This window comes from Lipophrys pholis (genome assembly GCF_963383615.2).
Source record: "Lipophrys pholis genome assembly, chromosome: 4".
In the NCBI taxonomy this organism is placed as follows: Eukaryota; Metazoa; Chordata; class Actinopteri; order Blenniiformes; family Blenniidae; genus Lipophrys; species Lipophrys pholis.
The window spans coordinates 10356504-10375534 of record NC_137637.1 but is presented as its reverse complement, the minus strand read 5'-3'; the positions used below and the strand labels follow the sequence as shown (position 1 = coordinate 10375534).

The 19031-nt window shown below is 43.1% G+C and overlaps 1 protein-coding gene across 1 annotated transcript in view; it reads left to right on the top strand.

Annotated features, from left to right (window-relative positions):
• cntn4 (contactin 4) overlaps nucleotides 1-19031 on the top strand; it is a 261996-nt gene that overhangs the window by 176273 nt on the left and 66692 nt on the right. The window contains exons 9-11 of the mRNA XM_080460691.1: nucleotides 4-143; nucleotides 9866-9995; nucleotides 10653-10803. Of these exons, the coding sequence (XP_080316817.1) occupies nucleotides 4-143; nucleotides 9866-9995; nucleotides 10653-10803 (421 nt within the window). The remainder of the gene's footprint in view (nucleotides 1-3; nucleotides 144-9865; nucleotides 9996-10652; nucleotides 10804-19031) is intronic.

Below are 19031 nucleotides of genomic sequence, written 5' to 3'. Positions count from 1 at the left end.
CAGCTCCTCCTCACCTGATCGAGAAACCCGAGGATGTCCAGAAGCTCATCGACGACTCGCTGGTGTGGGAGTGTAAAGCCACGGGGAAGCCGAAGCCTTCTTACAGATGGATGAAGAACGGAGACAATCTGGAGTCCACCGAGGTAAGCTGTACCGAGTACAGAACAAGATACCACTTTTTTAGAGTACAAGTAAATGTCATGAAGCCTAATTCATAATCTATCCGCAAACAATAAGTAAAGGCTATGCGGTGCCATGAACCAATTCTGAAAAGCTCCAGCGGTCTACAGAAGGAATAGGGCAGTGCGTAGTGTCGATCTAAGCTCTGTCCTGTAGACAGTGACGTGTCGCCCAGGGGTATCGGACCTGATACCTGATACTGGTATTGGTTTCAGTGCTTTTCCATTGCTCCTTCACACCTTGAAGATAAAGTTTCTCCCCAAAGGTTACAGACTCAGTACGGCAGCTTTGTGCAAAGATTGTCTGTAACACACACGGAAAAGAATCAACCGTCTACTGTACATTCAAATCTTTGTTTGAGCTTTGCTGACTAATTACCAAGCATTATTACAACACAGGGCCTCCTGCGCGGCGCTACATTACGCCATCTGCAAAACAGCGTTCATTTCCAAGGAATGAGACTGTGGGATGGCCTGTGCTGAGAGACTAAGCTGTAAACAGGCCAAGTATTTCATGGTAGTCTGCAAAGCGTGGTGATGTAAGAGCGACCCTTATCTTCTGTTTAATCTCTGCTCGCCGACTGCTGTTATTAATCCGGCGCCACCAAGGACGAAAAAGTGCGATTCTCGGTATAAACACTGTATATCCTGCTTTCAATTTACCTCGATGCCCCTCTGAGTTCCCATTTTGAACGCTGCGGTGAGAGATGAGTCTATTACAAGTCGGATCAGCCCACTTTCTCATGTAATTCAACTCTGTTTGGCTACAGAAAAAAAAAAGATTATTTTATTTATACCGGATTATTACATCAGGCCTTTCGGGCAGGTTGCCGCAGAGAAGATTGATCGGACGCTCGGGTGCTGCGCAGCCCTGATAAACAAACAAGCATTATGTTAATTAGCTTCATAATGAAATAAAAAAAAAAGGGCGACAAACCCTTTCTGCCTTCGTGTCACCGCAGGCGAGGCGTCCTGCAGCACGGCCTCTCACACATTAACGGCAAAAACAGGCTCCACTCACTATCAGCCAGTCAACAGTCTGTTTAGCTGCCGGCACATGTGTTTATCTGCACGTTTTTGTGAGGTAACACACAAATCTGCGGATCAAAAAAAAACAAAAAACATGCATCTGCTGCTCGGTAGTTTCTTCAAAATGGTGAATTCTTTTATGTCTTTTTGAAGGAGTTCAAACAAATATCCCGTCATTGCCGCGCCCAGCCATCCGGATGTCACATTGTGAACCTCTGATTGAAGATCATGACGCTCATGGAGCAGATTTTTCCTCTAAGTGGCCGTCGTGAATAGATGGATTCTGAACGCATGGGCAAATGAATTAATCAGCAATGGTGTTACATTGTTTGAAATGCCACCATTAACCACAGCGGGCTTAATGAGTGGGAGAGGGAAAGGTCAATGATGTAAGAAGCGGTGGGGAGAGGATGTGCCGTTTGTTGTCTTTTATTACAGTGAATCAATCGAACCGCTCTGACTGTGCAAACTCACTTCTGCTGAGAGTTTCCTCTATTTGAGGAGCAGAGATGGAAATATCAGTGAAAACATCACTTTCAGACCATGCCTGTACATTTCAGAGTCGTATTATATGTGCGCTCAGTTATTCAGTGTCAGTCTAAATGTTTTACAAAGCCAACCATGTCTAGACTTTCTTTAAAGTTGTTTTTTTTTTTCCGAAATCCTCGGGCTTTGTCTGCTGGTCAAACACTTCTGGCGGTGCTTTTTATTACAGCCCCACATCAGAACAGCCGGAGTCGGCTGGAATGCGTCTTCACCTGCGGCTGTTTTCATCTGAAGGACCTCACTCTTGGCTGCTTTATTGGCAACGGCTGCAGGATAAAGTGGCTCTGCAATTAAAAGGGAACTCCAGCGTGAAACAGGATTTGGCCCGTTTAGAGGAGCGTGGGACCGCCGTGCGGACGAGTCGCTGTGGAGTCCTCAAGCCAAGGGGATGTAAACTACGGAATTCCAGCAATAATCTAAAAGTATTCATAGATTCACCAAGGCAGTACAAATCTTTTGTTAAATCTTACAGAAACATTGCTACTATCTTAAACCAACGATATGTGTGCGTTTTCTTCTTTGCCACACTCATCAAGACTTGCGCAAATAGGCAGGCAATGTTAAAAGTAACGCCCAGAGTGCCAAATATTTTCTCTCTAGCGCCACCTAGAAACACTAAAACAGCGACCACGGTCCATAGGAACGTCGTAGAGAGAAGAAACCTAAACTCATTGTTCGTCTCATCAAGACCTACAAATCACGTGCTGATACCACGGACCTACTGTAAATCCTACAGGAATTCCGCAATTTGCCTTTCAAAATAAGATTTGCAAATGCTATCTCCTCTGAGGGTGAATATCGTATCGGCTTCAAAACAGTATTAAATGACAGACGCTGTCATTTTTTTTCACCCGCGATTTCAAATGACATTTATCAGTCAGATGGAGCAAAATCGAGCATCTGCATCAAACTGCGCCTCCTCAAGCAGCTTTTGCTGCTATCAAGCTGGTATTTGTGACGACTCGCTCCGGTTCTGTGAAGCAGTGCTTCTATCAGCGCCAGCCAATCAGCTCTGAGCATCTAAATGACGTTGTTAGTGGGGCTTCAGGCTTCAAGACCCATGAGGCATCAGAATCACGTGATCTGAATGAAAGGAGCCACAGCCTGAGCATGAACACTTGCACTTTACTGCATGCAATACACACTGCATGATGAGGGAGGGGGGAGCCCCACTAGTGCAATACACACTGTATGGTGAGGGAGGGGGGAGCCCCACTAATGCAATACACAATGCATGGTGAGGGAGGGGGGAGCCCCACTAATGCAATACACAATGCATGGTGAGGGAGGGGGAAGCCCCACTAATGCACCACCAGTGATGATCAGGAGGAAACAACCTGAAACAGCAAGATGAGGCCAATAACCAGGGAGTACAGTCCTCACACACTAATTATGTGCTCTATAAGAGGAAGTTTTATTCACAGACAAGAAAATACAGTAGATAATCTTAAAGAATTAATAGTATGCTTTGCATGTAATCCTTTCGGATGACACCAGGTGGCGCTCAGCCCCACATGCCTCTAATGACCAGTTGCCACTGTACAGAACTGTACAGTTTCTGAGCTGGTTTCAAAGAAGCCAAAACTCGAGGTGTACACACTTCTTCAGGGATCACTACACCACTGCTCCCAACGGTGTGTGAATGGGTGAATGAGAGTATCAATAGAAAGCCCTTTGGGATTGCTGAAACTGTTAAAAAAGTGTTTTATAAGTACAATCCATTTTCCAGACACTAGTACCGGGCATTGGTCAGATGCACTACAAAGTATATTATTATCAAGTACTTCAATGTTCAATGTAATTTCATTCTTCTTTTTGATCATGTGAAAATGAACTTTGAGAGATGGAAAAACGTGCCTCTCTCCATGTCTCGCTCCTAAAGACGAATGTCCTGCCCCGACTGTTATACCCAATTCAAATGATTCCAATTCTTTTCGCACATAAGACGATAAGAACTCTAAATGGTTGGATGAGCTCATTCATTTGGGCTAGAAGGAAAGCACGTTTAAAAATCTCCACATTATGCCTTCTATCCTCAAAGGGAGGCCTTGACCTCCCAGACATAAGAAAATACCAGCTCAGCGCTCACATGCGTGCTGCAGCTGACTGGGTTCAAAACCATGTCTCTCTCTGGCTTCATACAGAGGGCTCCATGTCCAAATTCCCTTTGAAAAATTTGATTTTTTATAAAGTTGAAAAATCGGAAATTGTCCTGCAGTAATCCACTTTCAATTCTCACTGTAAAGGCATGAAAAACAGTTTAAAAACTGGAATGGGAGACTTCATTATTTACACCTCTGTGTGATAACCCACTCTTCCCACCGGGAACGACCGACTCTGGATTTCGGATTTGGGAACCTAACGGGATCTCTATTCTTTCAAATTTAATGGACGGACCCTCTTTGTTTTTCTTAGATCAAATCGTTGATAAATGTCACATCGTGAGACATGATTCTTTTCGTTATTTCCAAATGAGAGATTATGTTCAAAGGAAAACATCATTACTTTTGGACCGATCTGTTTCTGATTTTGAAAAGCAAATATTCTTACCCAGGTTTAGAACCTCTATTAAGCCATCTTATAACTTACTTGAAGAGTATCCAAACACTTATAATTCCCATTTGTGAGAGCTGTGGGAGAAAGAATTGGGAATGAAAATCAGTAATGAGGATTGGGACAATGCATGGAGTAATGCTAACTCCCTAAGTGTCTGTAATCGGGTAAAAGCTCTACAACTTAAAATTTCAGTGTTCGTATTTCTCCCTCCCGACGTCATGAAATTAAATGCTGACCTTTCTCCGTTATGCCCCAAGTGTAAGATTGAAGTGGGCACTCTTGCACATTGTTATTGGGCCGGTACAAAAATGAAAATATTTTTGGTATGTTGTAAAATGTGAAAGAGGGAAAATATTTTCACTTTCTGCTACTACAGAGTGTGATCCATTGACCATGTTACTTGGAATAACTGATGTCACTATCACTTGAAAATGTGAAAGGAGACTTTATAGAATGAATAGAACATTTTATGCGAGGAAATGTGTCCTTCTGAACTGAATTTTGGATAAAGGACCATGCAAGAATCAGTGGCATCGGACAATACTAGAATATGTGCCTCTGGACTACTTAACTTGCAAATTGCATGGTAAAGATGATGTGTTTCACAAAATTTGGGACCCTTTTATGTCGTACATTGGTATGGACATTTCCACCCTTCTTTATAGAGGTGCTGTTTGAACCTCTAAGACAGCTCCTCCGGTATGTTTAACTTGCTCTTCCCTGGTTGGTGAGAGATCAGACGCTGGGTGCTGGTCTCTGGATCTGGGGGAAGCTCTGACCCTTGTGGTCGGTCAGAGGAGGAGTTGAGGCGTTGAGGCCTTTGTTGCAGGCCTCTGCTGTTAGCAGGATACAGACACTGGGTGAGCGGCTTCCAGCAACCCACCTCCTCCGTAGAAGAGCAGGAGCAAAGCTAAATGCTTTTGGTAAGGTGGAGGCATTCCAAGGTATCATATCATGGGGGCCTCCACCAATCTGTGACTGACATGAGCATGGGGGCAGTGTCACTGAGGAGGAAAGGGGGGAGGATTTGCATGGGACGACAGTGTCTGAAGGACCCCCTGCTGGGTGTGAAGCTCAGGCAGATTCCTGAGTCAGACTTAACATGTCATGATTGTGTATCATGACAATTGAACATTTGTGGTCTTGTGAGATCCCAACACTGTGGTTTACGCTCTCGCCTCACAGCGAGAAGGTCATAGGTTCAAATATGGCCCAGGGCCTTTCTGTATGGGTTTTGCATGTTCTCCACCGCGTGTGCGTGGGTTTCCTCCCACTTTTCACCCCACCCTAGGGTTAGGATTACAGGACCAACCCGAGCTGAAAGTAGCTTAATAGATCCTTATGAATGGAAACCAGAAAAACTAGGGTTGGGGTTAGGCGGTGGCCTCTAGGCCACGGGCTCGATTAAAATAAAAACCCACCACATTTTTCAAAATAAAAGTCCTTTTTTGTTAAAAAGTCCACCATTCAACCAAAAATAACTACTTAACATAAGATAAAGCATGCAAGGCAAGAACTTTGGTGGGCCCAGGCCGGTGCCAAGTGGACCAACTATCCACATCCATTTAAATTAAGAATGCATACATGATTGAAATAAAACCCTAAAAGAAATGTCTAATATATGTTTATTTATTATGGTAATGGGAAATATGTGCAGTACAGCAAGCTAACCAACTTTTAGCTTAACCAGCCAAGCATTTAGTCTGAAGAGAAGACTAGAAGGAATGACGACAGATGCTAAAGCTAGGGATCTTGGAATTTTCCACTTTTCCAGTTCATTCAAGTTTAAGTGGCACAAGCAGGCTCAGCTTGAGCTTACTGTTGTTGATGTTACAAAGCCACTGTTGATCCTAGTTCAAGTCTAATACTTCCTTTATTTTCCTGGGACTCACCCAGCGAATGAATCAAACGTTTGTGAATAGAATGAGCAGATTTCTTTCAGATTTCTCCCTCAGTCACCTCTAGTACTTTTTCCAAGTGCCGAGGCCTAGTTGTTCCTTTCTCCTTTGTCAGAGATCAAAGATGTGAAGTTTAAATCCATTAACAACCTTTGTTGTTTCATATATGCTGCTACATTTGAAGAACAGCCTTAAGTAATCCTCCCCTTATCTTAAATCTCCAACAGTGGATTCAGATTGTTTAGTGTCAAAATATAAAACGAAGCTTGTACTTATTTTCCATCATTTTCAAAGTTTTTGATAACAGTAAAGATTGATTTTTTTTTTTTGATTCCAACCAAAATGGCAGAGTTCATGAAGGTGACATTTTCAAACCGATGGCACACAAAACTGACATTTTCTATTTGTTCAAAAAAACAATAGGAGTCGAAAATAAGCTTGTATAGTTCTAACACCCTAAAATCGATGAAGTTCAAATCTGAGCTCCCGAATTAGGTGTGAATAATTATATCCTGGTTGTGTAAGGAAAGGTGGGATCTGTGCTATTCAAACCGCTGACATTTAGGCTCTGAAAACTTGTGAATTCCTCTCACTGGGATGAGGGTTTTAAAAATATCTCAAAAATACACCGCACCGCCTTATTACACCGCGGGAGAAAGCATCTGCAGGCTGCGTAGAGGACGGAGCGGCCCAACGTATTCAGCCAGCAGCAGATTACCTGAAGGAATTAAAGACTCTGCAAATCCATTTGTCGCCAATCAGACAGACATTGCACTAATTTGCCCTGTGTCAGAGGAAGATTAACCCACAAGAGTGTCTTTTCTGAAATCACTTTGCCTGATTTTATTATATTAACTGCATTGAAGCTAACAGTCTCAAGGCGATGCGATCATTAACAATCAGAACTTGGTCAAACTACGGTTTTCGCAGGGCGCCTTGCACATGCAGAGAAAATTCACCTAAGCCACATAAGTTATCAACTCAGAATCAGTGGGATCCTATTTGGACAGGAGACAATTCAACAATTTAGCTTTAAAGATGAGCAAGGAGGAGAGGAGTTTAAATGATTTGTCCATTCATTCAGAGTTTGGGCCAATGAAACCTGATGAAAGGTTGATGCTTGGACGTACGACAAAGTGTTAAATGAAAGTCTTTTGGGTCTTTCGTTGGGTAAGAGTGAATGTCGGATGACGAGGAAAAGGTTGTGAAATGTGTCTCAAAGTGGCAAACCGTGCCCTGGCTCAGAAATGTAGGCTCCACCTGTCACTCTTGAGCCGGTTTTAATTATTCAAACCTAATCTGCTCCCTTGGATGAGTCAGTTTTAAGGCAAATAAGAGGAAAACATCAATTTTAGCTGTTAAGTGTTTGAGGAGATTGCAGTTTTAATGGTACAGATATACAATTATTCTTCCTTGTAAATCCAAAATGAAAGTCTGGGACTAAATATGTCCAACACCTTTAAAAGATTTCCTCAGGGTGTGTTCACTTTTTTTTTTACTTGAGAGCAATCAAACCAAATAAGCCCACTTTTCTAAATTACAGGAGTCCATTCAATGTTTAATGTCTTTTATGTTAAGACGGAATGAATCATCGCAGTGTTGTTGGCAGTGACACTGCCAATCACTTTTACTCAGCATAAGGCGTACAGATGGTCCCCCCAGGTCCCAGCTTGAAAAACTGCTGATTCCAGAGGAACGTCATGGTTAATTAATAGCAGCCGTAAACGGGAGGGCTCCTCCGTGCAACAGACTGATATACGCCACCATTTGCCTCCCTTTGCCAGCAGGGATCTTCACCCCCCTGCGCGCACATCCGGAGCCGCCGAGCGTTATGGAAATTCGGGCGCAACCTGCTCAAACAGAGGATTAGTTTGGGTTGTTTCATTCCTTCTTTTTCATGTGAAGGCACCTTAATCCCTGGTGACCGGCGCTCCAGCCGCTCTCCTATGGAAATGTGTGCTAATAAAATTGCAAGCGAGCCTGATGGAAAGTGTAAACGGACGTGAAGCACCAGGACACGGAAACCCCTGACACAGCTGCACAGGCCTGCAGGGAAACGGCTTAACCCTTTATCTGGCAAACAAACACAATTGGTAACATTTGGTCATGGGTGAGGCATTAAGGGTTTCTCAAAATTCGGACAAATTCTCTCTCTCTCTCTCTCTCTCTCTCTCTCTCTCTCTCTCTCTCTCTCTATATATATATATATATATATATACACACACACACACACACATATATATATATATAAATGCAGTATATAAAATATAAATAATGACCTATTCTGCCATAATCAGATTCTTGAAATTTTCATTCTCAACATTTGTCCTCTAAGCATGGGGCGCTGTGCACACTGGCTATCTTGGTGTGTTGCCAAAAATAATTTTGTGGTGCCTGTACAATGACAGTAAAGAATCTGTGAACCATGAGTTTCCTGTAATATCTAGAATAAATGTCACACTGTTTTGTTTAGTTTGTTATGCAAGTTATATTAAGGACTGTCTTGAATGATCATCATATACCTCCAGCTTCCTCGTGTAGTAAGCATGACGCCTGAGGTCAGGGTTTATTTCTGTGAACAGACCAACTTGTGAGAGCAGGACAACAAATATTTAACAAAGAACTCTGAACACGACACACCTCCTTGGCTCCTTATATTTTTGGGACTTCTTTTAGTGGTTCAGCTGGTCATGTGACTTCTGTTAAGGAGCACCTTATTTATCAAAATACATACTGGGAGCACTGGATGTCTGTGTTTGGAAACAGAATGTTGCTAAAGTACTACGGGGAAAAAAAAAACCTTTAACGATGAGTACAAGCAAAATGTCTGTAGAAAACCGAAAGAGAGCATCAGAAAGAGTTCAGTGTGTGAAAAATGTTTGAGGGACTGGACAAAAGCAGAGAAATTGTTACTATGATGAAGAAAAGAAAGAAGACTATGTGTGGGTCGAGAACGTCCAGAGCTGTGGAACAAATTCACAGAAGGTTCTGGAACAGCAGCTGCTGGACCGGGACTATCAACGCTGCAGTTACATCTGGACATGGAAAATAAACATGTCTTACAGACCAGTACCACTTAGAGTCTAGAAAATACGGTAATTTTTTAACAGTAAGTTGCGTAGCGCTGCAGGACCCTCCAGTTTGGAACATTTGTTGGTGATGAAACCCTCTGCTCTGCTTCTACCTGCCCACTCCTTAAATATACTTTAATTTCTCGTATCATGAAAAAGTTCCCCTCTAACCCACCACAGCAGATGCAGCCCGTGTAGCTACTCCAAACTTAGTATGTATCGAGCATGCCTATCTGGAAAGCAATTTTCACAAAGCAGAATACGTCAGATGTTATGATATTCCTTCCTCTCTCATCCCGTTCTCTTAGCTGAAGGGGAAACAGCCCCCGCGGTGCTGGCGCAGATATAAATAGGGCATGGTTTTATTTCACTCTCATAAACATGTAGATTGATTAGGGTCATTTTCTGCTAGCCTGCCTCCATCCACCCAGGCCTTTCCCTCCATTAGTGATGAAAACCAAGATTTATTGCCACGTCTATCACTTCCACGCCATAATTCACGAGTAACGCTGGCTGTCTGTTTTTATGCAGATGAGTGTTGAGAGGGGAAAGGCACATCAATGCCACGTGTGTCTTCTGTTGATAGGAACGTGTGCAGGTCGCCAATGGAGTGCTGTCCATCAGTCGCCTGACCCTGTCCGACACGGGGATGTACCAGTGCGTGGCCGGGAACAAGCACGGCGAGGTGTACTCCAACGCCGAGCTCCGGGTTATAGGTAAGTGCAAACTTGTACAGTACGAGCCCGTTCTTCATTTCATCCCTCTGTTATTTTCCGGATGACCTCTGGCCTCCCTCTTATTGCCCTCTAATTGAAAAGCATTAATTATAAGCGGAATGCGTGCGGCTGACATTGATGTATGCCAGAGCTGCTCTGCTCGCCGGCTTCACCCATCTGCCCTGTCAAGGCCTGTCAGTCTCAGACGCCGGCCAGCATTCATGCACCATTCAGCCTCTGGACATCCCGATCGTGTCCCTGATTGGAGCCCGGCTCAATACGACCAGGCGTCAAGCTCAAGGTGGACGTCAGAGGATGTCAAGGAGGTGGCGGACAGCCGTTTACAGCCAGGGAAGGTTATCACAATCACACAAAATAAAGATCAATCCTCTGAACTCCAACATCATTTGCCAGCATTGTTGTGCGTTTTTGTGCTGACTAATTATTCACATTATAAAGATCTGTAACGAAGAGATTTAGAATTTTCCATGGCAATAATTTAATGTATTTATGTAGTGCAAAAGGGCTGAAAACAAAGCTGAGAGATACATTCAATACGAGATAAAGGATCAGAGATGAATTGGATGGGAGGGAGGCTGGGGGGTCTGATGTGAGTCTTTTGCAAACACCAGCTTTATTATGCGGCTCTTGTCTCAGCTGTTGCCCCAGATTTCTCCCACAATCAACTGAGGAGCCAGACGTTGGTGAAGGTGGGGGGAGACGTGCTCGTCGAATGCAAGCCCAAGATGTCTCCGTGGGGAGTGATCTCTTGGAGGAAGGGCAGCGAGCCGCTCCGAGAGAATAACAGGTACGTTGTCGCACCTTTCACCCCTCTGTGGCGACCTGCTGGACTTCACTCTGCACTAAAGTGATGTTTCCTCGACCTGGTTGCAATATGAGATGATACACCCGCGCCATGAAAAATGAAGAAATACAGTATGTTGCTGATCTATGCCTCAGCATGTAGGGAGGTGGAGCTTCGAATACTTGTATCGGTGCTCGGTATCGACGAGTAGCTAAAGATTTCTACTCTCCTTGTACTCGTTCTTTAAAAAGGTGGTATCAGTGAATTCCTATCTGTTGGTATGTGAAATGGTGATTTCTTGTTAATCTCTGGATTACACAACGTCCTTAACTTTATTCCAATGCAGCACTCACAGTCCCGGTCAGAATTCCTAAACCCACTCTTTTACCACTGCTGGTCTCTTCTGCATCCGGGGCACAGTTATGGAATTAGAACCCTTCCTAATGTTTGTTTGCTGAATCCTTTTGGCACCAATGACCAATCAAATGCCTTTTGTGTTCATTTTGAAGCTTCTTGCTCCATTTTGTTGTTGGTTTCTGACACATTTCCACTGCAATGTGGAAAGGCTTGACAGAGTGAAAGAGGTTTTTTTTTCTGCAGTAGAAGATTTGAGGTCTTTTTAAAGCTTTACAGTTTGATTCAGGTCAAAGCTTATTGCTGGTCACTTTACAACAGTCCATCTTTTCCTGTGTGCTGCTTCAGGTGAGCTTCGGTTCATCGTCCAGCTTACAGACCCAGAAGTGTCACCTCAAACTCAGTTTTATGAGACAGTTTAACAGTTTTCTATCGACAATATCTTGGACTTTTTTACATTCAGTGGGGTCCTCTGATACGTTTGATGCCTTTAGTAACAGAGGTGGCAAAGCAGCCCTACAATATGGCTTTTTATGTCTTTTAGTAGTGTTATCACTTCTTTTCCTGTATGAAACTGTGATCATTTTGGAGCTCTGTAATGTTTTTTAAGGTATAGAGAGGTGTAGAGATAACACAATTGCTGCACTGATCTGTGTAGGCTTGTTGAAATAGTGTGATAACCATTCAGAGGCTAACTGTAGGTATGTGTCTGTTAAAGTCAGTCAAACAGAAGTTGAAACTTTTTTTTTATAATTCTTGGCTGAATCATTTAGCTGGTTTGCAGCTGTAAATATAATCCAGTATAACCATGGATGGTGGCGTCCATTGATTTGGCTTGATTGAAATAAACATTTGTATAGGATGAAGTTTGATTACTATTTCGGGTGATTTTCATTTCTAAAACTACCAAGTCTCAGGACAATATGGAGGAAAACATTGCTGTTATTGTCCAACTATGGCTGTTTCTGTTTTCACCTGTAAAACTGTGCAAACCGTTGAAGTTCCTCCAGTTATCTAGTAGAAGGTGCCCTATTATCAGGATGTCAGCTTTTCTTAAAAGAGAAAAATTGTTATAAATGACGACAAGAAGAAGCAAAAAAATGTTTAAATGGGGTAACAGAGTACCAACCTGCAGACAGCAACAAAGAGCTCTTGCAAAAGTAATCCAGTGTTTAATTCAGAATGATGAAGAAGAACAGCAGTGCTTTGGATACAGGCTAATGCTAACGACTGCAATTACCTCAAGACGGGTGAGCCGCTCCTCCAATAAACAAGAGTTTGGTAAAATAGTAACCAGTATGATTATAAAAAAAGCCATGGAAAATGTTTGTGCTAACACTGACAGAGCCACTGTTAATACCTACAGCAAACATATTATAGTTTGGGACTCAACCAAAATGGACTAAAAGCGAACATTGATTTAAATATAATTTTTTTGTCAACGCAACCTAAACAACACTTGGTACTTTCCCATGTTCTCTACTTGTACATGTATTGTTGATCATGTTTGAGAATGATTACTTTAATTCTGGCCTTCCTATTGTGCACCACTATAGACCAACAATGACAACCATAAGGCCCGTGGGCCAAAACCGCCAATACACAACACCGAGATATTATTGTGGATATCAGTGTACTTGGGATTCACAGTATTTTGCACAAGAAGTATCATTAAAATTGGCTTTATAGTCATTTTTAGGAGTAATTGTTTCATAGAAAATATAGATATTTTCGGTGCGAGTGACCTCTGTGCCACAACAAAGAAAAACTGGAGTTTTTTTTTCTTTTTTGTTTTTCGCCCTTGTCCTGTTCGGCAGCTTGGGCCAAAAACTTGAAGTTTAAAAGTTATTATGGCAATATTTTACCTGTCCGATCCATTCAAGATGAAACTGGACTGTATGTGCCCCCTGAAGTAAAACATGTTCGACCCCCTTCGAGACTCTTCAATGGGAAACATATTGAAGCATTTTTTTTATAATGGTAGACACTCTTTTAAGTGAGAAATACTATTTATACAGCCGTGAGATACACTGATAAATAATTAAAAGCCTGAACCGGCAACCTTAGAGTGTTCTTTATCAGCCCCCCCCCCACCCCCCACCCCCCCCCCCCCACCCCATTGGACTGTGATTGTGCTTACTGTATCGAAGCTCCTTCACAAATATCACCAGCAGGAGTGAATCCACCTCTCGACTCCCATTAAGACCCAGCAGAAAGCAGAATTTGTAACGGGAGCAGTTGTGTGCGGGCCCACTTTCACTAAATAGGAAGACGAGAACGATTTGCAGGAGTTTAAAAACGCAGCATATCAAAAGCTTCAGCCAAGTGCGTTCATGGTTCGCCGCTGCATTTCCACGAACAGATCCTGATTTGCTCCCACGACGCGTTACCACTCGGCGAAGAGAAAAAAAAACCAGCATGGAGCCGAGCTGAGTAACGGTTAATAGGGTTTACCGTCTTTCATCTGCGGCTCTTTAGCAGCCGAACAGACGGGCTGCTCAGTAAATTCAAAGTGCTAATCAAGTGCTTTTCACCTCAGCGGGGACAGCCAACGCCACGGAAAATCAAACGAACCCAGCCTGCGAGGAACAAGAGGGCGAGCTCGGCGTCCGGCCATGTTTGACCTCTGACACACACTGTGTGCTTACTTGGGATAACTTTATGGCTGTGTGCGTTTTTTCTGTCTGTCCGAATGAAGTGTGAAGTGTGGCCCGGTCGCCTTATTGCAGTCAGGGGTCACCCATCGGGTGTCACCGCTCGAGCATGACTGCGTCCTGACAGCAGGGCTGTGTGCACAGCGTCTTGCCAGGCTTTGCATATATACAAAGCCGTGTTGTTGCTTGTCAAACAAAGTGGCGGGGGGATTTGCATAGTGGTTTCGCTGCTGGTGCCCTTCACTCGCCCTGCGCCATTTCCAGCACCCGCCGCACCCTGTGGGCCGTTTGGGCGGGACTGTTTTGGATTCAGACTCTTGGATAGGTTTCACGTTTGTCTTGAGAGTGACACGGACGCGTGCCTGTTGTGACACGACAAATCGAAGTCACATCAAAGTTAAATAGTTCATCTGTTTCTCCGACAGCCTGTCACCAAGCCCCTGATTCCAGAAAAGCTGCGACTTATTGGGAAATTTAAATGACGACAGAGTCTTTGGGATTAAGTTTAATTTAGATTTAAACTAAGGGCTTTTTTTGAATTTGGGAAAAATCCTTAAAATTCTGTGATGCTACTGTTCATTGGCAACAGAATAGTAACAGGATTGGTGACATATAGACTATTTTAGAACCCTTCAGAAATCTCCTTCCATCATGCTTTTTCTGGTGATCTGTTTCTGTTTGCTGATGCACATTCGATTATTTTTACTTAAAATTCTGCTTGTTCCATCCAAGCGTTTTTTAGTTGTCTCATTAAACCAACCAACCAAAAAAACAAAAAACCAACCAACATTGGATGCTGTGTTTCTCTTCTCTGCTGTTTTGACAAATCTGCTTTTGCTCTCAGTCAAACTAATAATACTGAAGGTTTATTTAGTCACACTTCATCAGCTTTCTCTCATCATACAGAGACATCTAGTGGTCCCAGATAGTATGCAGCAATATATTTTGATGTATAAGTTGCTACTCTAAATAAAATGCAGGACCATCCAAAAATATTTTAAATTATTATTAGTCATAATCATATTATTAGTCATTTTGATGCAGTTTTGGAAAAAAACTAAATTCAGAATGAAAGTATGACCAGAGAACATGGCTCTTGGACATTTCATTAAAAATGCTATTATGCTAAAACTTTCACTTCTTTTCCTCTGAATATGCCGACAAGTTCAGATTTTGGAAAATATCTAAATGTCGACTTTTTCATCATGTACATACTTATACTGCTACTACTACTACTACTACTACTACTTATACCAACAAAGAAGAAGACCTTTGGATTGTATCATTATATGACAATTTGTCATGATTTCACCTGTCACCTGACATTAGATTAGATTGGATTGTGTGGTTTTGAACGAAGATGAATTTGACATCCCTGGATTGACTTTAAACATTTTAATTATGCTGATTATTTATCTTATTTATATTTATTTTTGTTTCAAAAGGACCACTATTACAACATTTGAAAAATGACACTTTAAAACACAATAAAATACCTCAGTTCTAACTTTAAATGGATAATAATGACGTCTTGAATACGGAGTTTAAATAATCCGCACATCATTGGATTATGTTTTGTGCTTACACTTAGCCTGATGTCCTAACTTTTCTGGACTGAGGATTGTTTTTACCCATTCTCATCTTTAAATCACAGAACAAGGCTCTTCTGTGATAAATTATACATTTTGCAGGATTCAACCATTGTAATATGATGTATGAATAATCAAAGTTGAGTAAATTCATGCAGAAAGATTTTCTTCTGCGATTTGCTTTGGGAGCTTCAGCAGTCTGTCGATAATGGACAATTAGCCGCTGGATTTCCTTCTCCCCGTCTTCATCCTGGCCTGTTTGGAAAGTCTGTTTGATGTCGTGTAATGTGTTTCAATGCTTTTACCCGTTCTAAATAAATGATGCTGGGCTCGGACCACCTGTGCTGCGGCTCCAAAATTAACAAGAAAGAAGCCCAGATTTGAAATTGAAATTCAAACAGTCCCAGCTGTATTACATTAAAAGGAAATTATTTCTTCTTTTTGTTCTCCGTGCCATGATCCTGGACTTTATTACTGGTGAGGAAGCAGAATGACTGTTTACGGAGCTTGAAAACACATGCCAGGCTCTTTAAATGTGCTGATTACAGCTCCCCCTTTACTCTCCTTCTCATCATCTCTCCTCTCTCATCTGTGACTATGAAACAGACGCACACACACACACACACACACACACACACACACACACACACACACACACACACACACACACGCAGTATAAGTATTTAGCATCTGTCACGGTAATCATCAGAGCAGTCATGTTTTTCAATGGCCACCACACAAAAAAACAACATCCATCCAGCCTGTGAGTCAACAACTGTATCTTGCCATGTTGGGGCATTTGTTTGGAAAATAAAATGTTTTGGGTGAAAATATGTAACCTTTTTTCGTCTCACGCTCTACGTATGGTCATTTACTGTGAACATCTCGGTCATCATATTTCTGTCTTCAGTGCATTGGAACAACCACAGGCTGACCATCTGAATCCACAGACTGGCTTAATACTGGGACACGGGTGTCAAACATAAGGCCCATGGGCCAAAAGTGACCTGCAACAGGCTCCAATTAAGCCCATGAAATGAAAGCATCAAAATCTTGATCAGTCCGTTCCACTTGGGATGAATTCTGGCTGTATCTGGGCCCCGGACTGAAAGCGGTTTGCCACTGCTGTACTAGGAATTATTTTCTGTTCCTCTTCGCCATTAAGGCTTTATAAATGTTAATTATGCTTTAAGTAAGCAAGAAGCCAGTATAAACATGACTGACTTCATACTTAGAGTATATACAGCCAACTGGGATGAGTATCCACCAGAGGGTGCCAATCAAAATCCAAGGAGCAGATGAGTTGAAGAGGTCAATGATAACACCAATGGTGACGACAGAAGGTACCACTAACGTTGATATTGCGAAAATGACACAATCTGATGTAGCGTTGGTATGTCGGGGCGTTAAACACCCCAAGGCGTCAGACAGATGCTCTTTAAACACTTCTGTCACTTCTTAATTGCTTCCAGGAAGACATGCCTTTAAATTGAAATCCCTGCCTGATACGTTCACTTGGCCCACTAGCATTTGATCCATTACTTCACTACCTCTTTAAAATGAACTCATTATTAACCACCCATAAAGATCCATCCCACTGCTTCCTGTGGTAATGTCCTGCTGCCCCGAACGTCCTGGGACTTCTGCTTGTTTGCTTCCTTTTATGGCATCGTTGTTACATTCTACTATGGCGCTTGTTGCTTTGTCATTTATGAATTGTAAGTAATGACTGTAATCATTTTTATTGCTGAGCTTGGGTGTAGGGGGCCCAAGGGTATGACGCATGTGAGGGATGGTTAATGAGAGCTTTTGTGTCATATATGTGTCTATTTGTATGGTATGAGAATGATTATGATGTACTGTGTCCTTTTTTTGTTGGGCAAGATGTTTCATATCAAGTGGCTGCCTATTAATAAGCATTTAATCTCAGGACTGCCCTCTTGGCCACCGGTAGTACTGCTTCATTTCACTCTTATAGAGTATGTATGTTTCTACAAGATGGACGTGGTGAATGCAGACTGCTCCGTGTGCATTCGTAAGGCATAACCGAGCCTTTATAGGCTGTTTGTATTCATGCACGAGTGAGTATTAGCGTGTCCCTGTGCAGCTGTACACAAAGGTGCAAAAATCATAAGCAGGAGCTGCAAACGCCTTCGGTTGAAGATTAATTGCCTTAATTGCGTTAGCACTCCACAGTGGCTTCTGCAGTAAGGGAGCCGGTGTCACCAGCTGGGTAATCCATCTTCATAGCAGCAGCCCCTGTTTTACTCCATTCTCCTCCTCCGTCAGGAGACCGGTGGAAGGGGTGTGATGTCTTATCTACCCCAGACAACCCTGCAGGGACGACGTTTAGATGACATCAGCTGGAACAAAGCAGCTGAGAGCGCAGAACCGAGCTGGACTTGCTGATGAGCACGGAAGTCGGCCGCTGTCACGCCGCCGAACACAGCCTGGCATTAACGCGCCGTCTCAACGTGTCGCATGTTCATTTGTCGGCTGCTCGGGCTTCCCTCGGTCCGCGGTCGGCCTCCTCTCTCTTTGGCCGCTGCGGGATGTTGTGCTTACACCTCTCCACCCCCCCTCTTCCTTTTCTTTTAAAGATCTTGAGTATTTAATCTCCAACAGCTTTGGCAGTCATGCAAATATTTGAGGTGGATATTTCATCCTTTGAGGAAGGTGTTTACCCCAGGAGGGAGGCATTAAAGAGCCAATTTGGGTGTGGCAGGGATTAAAACCCCCTTCCCCCTTCCGCCCTGTTTACACCACAACGTTTCACGTGACAACAACTAATCCGCCAAAAAAAAGGGAGTGCGTTTACACCGCAGCAGCGGACACAGACACAACGATGTAGTTAGTATGCCGGGCCACTGGAGGGCGCTGTTGCTTGATTTTGTAATGAAACTACACAGACGTAGGATGCTATCAGGGGTGAGTCTCAACTATTAAACTACTGATCTGGAAGATAAAACTAGAATATGGACCGCGAGTCGTACCACTACGCGGCCGCCATGTTTGTTTACAACTGAAAGAGCAGGAGGGAGGGGGAGAGATGTGCATGCGCAGTAACAGGCTCTTTAGCCTCCATCAGTCTCTGCAGGAGGGATTTGCGCCGTGAAAGAATCTTTCTACCTTGGGAACCGGATTAAAAACTTTGCGGATACAATGCATCCGCACAATGGTACCGTGTAAACGGACACCCCAAAGGTGAAGAAAGTTTTGCGGATACACTCGAATTCGTTGTCGTGTAAACGGAGCCTGAGTCTAGACAGTGGCGGCTGAGGATCGCTGAGGAGCCTCCCTGATCGGTGGTGACGGGGTTAAAGGCCGAGTGCACATCCGCGACTCTGAAAGTCAGATTGACAGAATTACAATGGTATTTAAAGAGCAGGCAACGGAGGACTGATGGGTTCAGGAAAGCCACGTCCAGAAAGATCCACAAACTGGTGCCATACAGAATCCTGCTTATCTCATCGGTTGAGGTGCAGTTGCTCACAGACAAGACACTGTAAGACAACAGACGAGCAGACAAAGCAGCATGGTGACAAATTTGGATATTACACCTTCGACCAGCAATGCTCCTCTGAAAAAACATAAAAAAGTCTGCAGAAATACAGGGAGGAATGAGAAGAAGTCA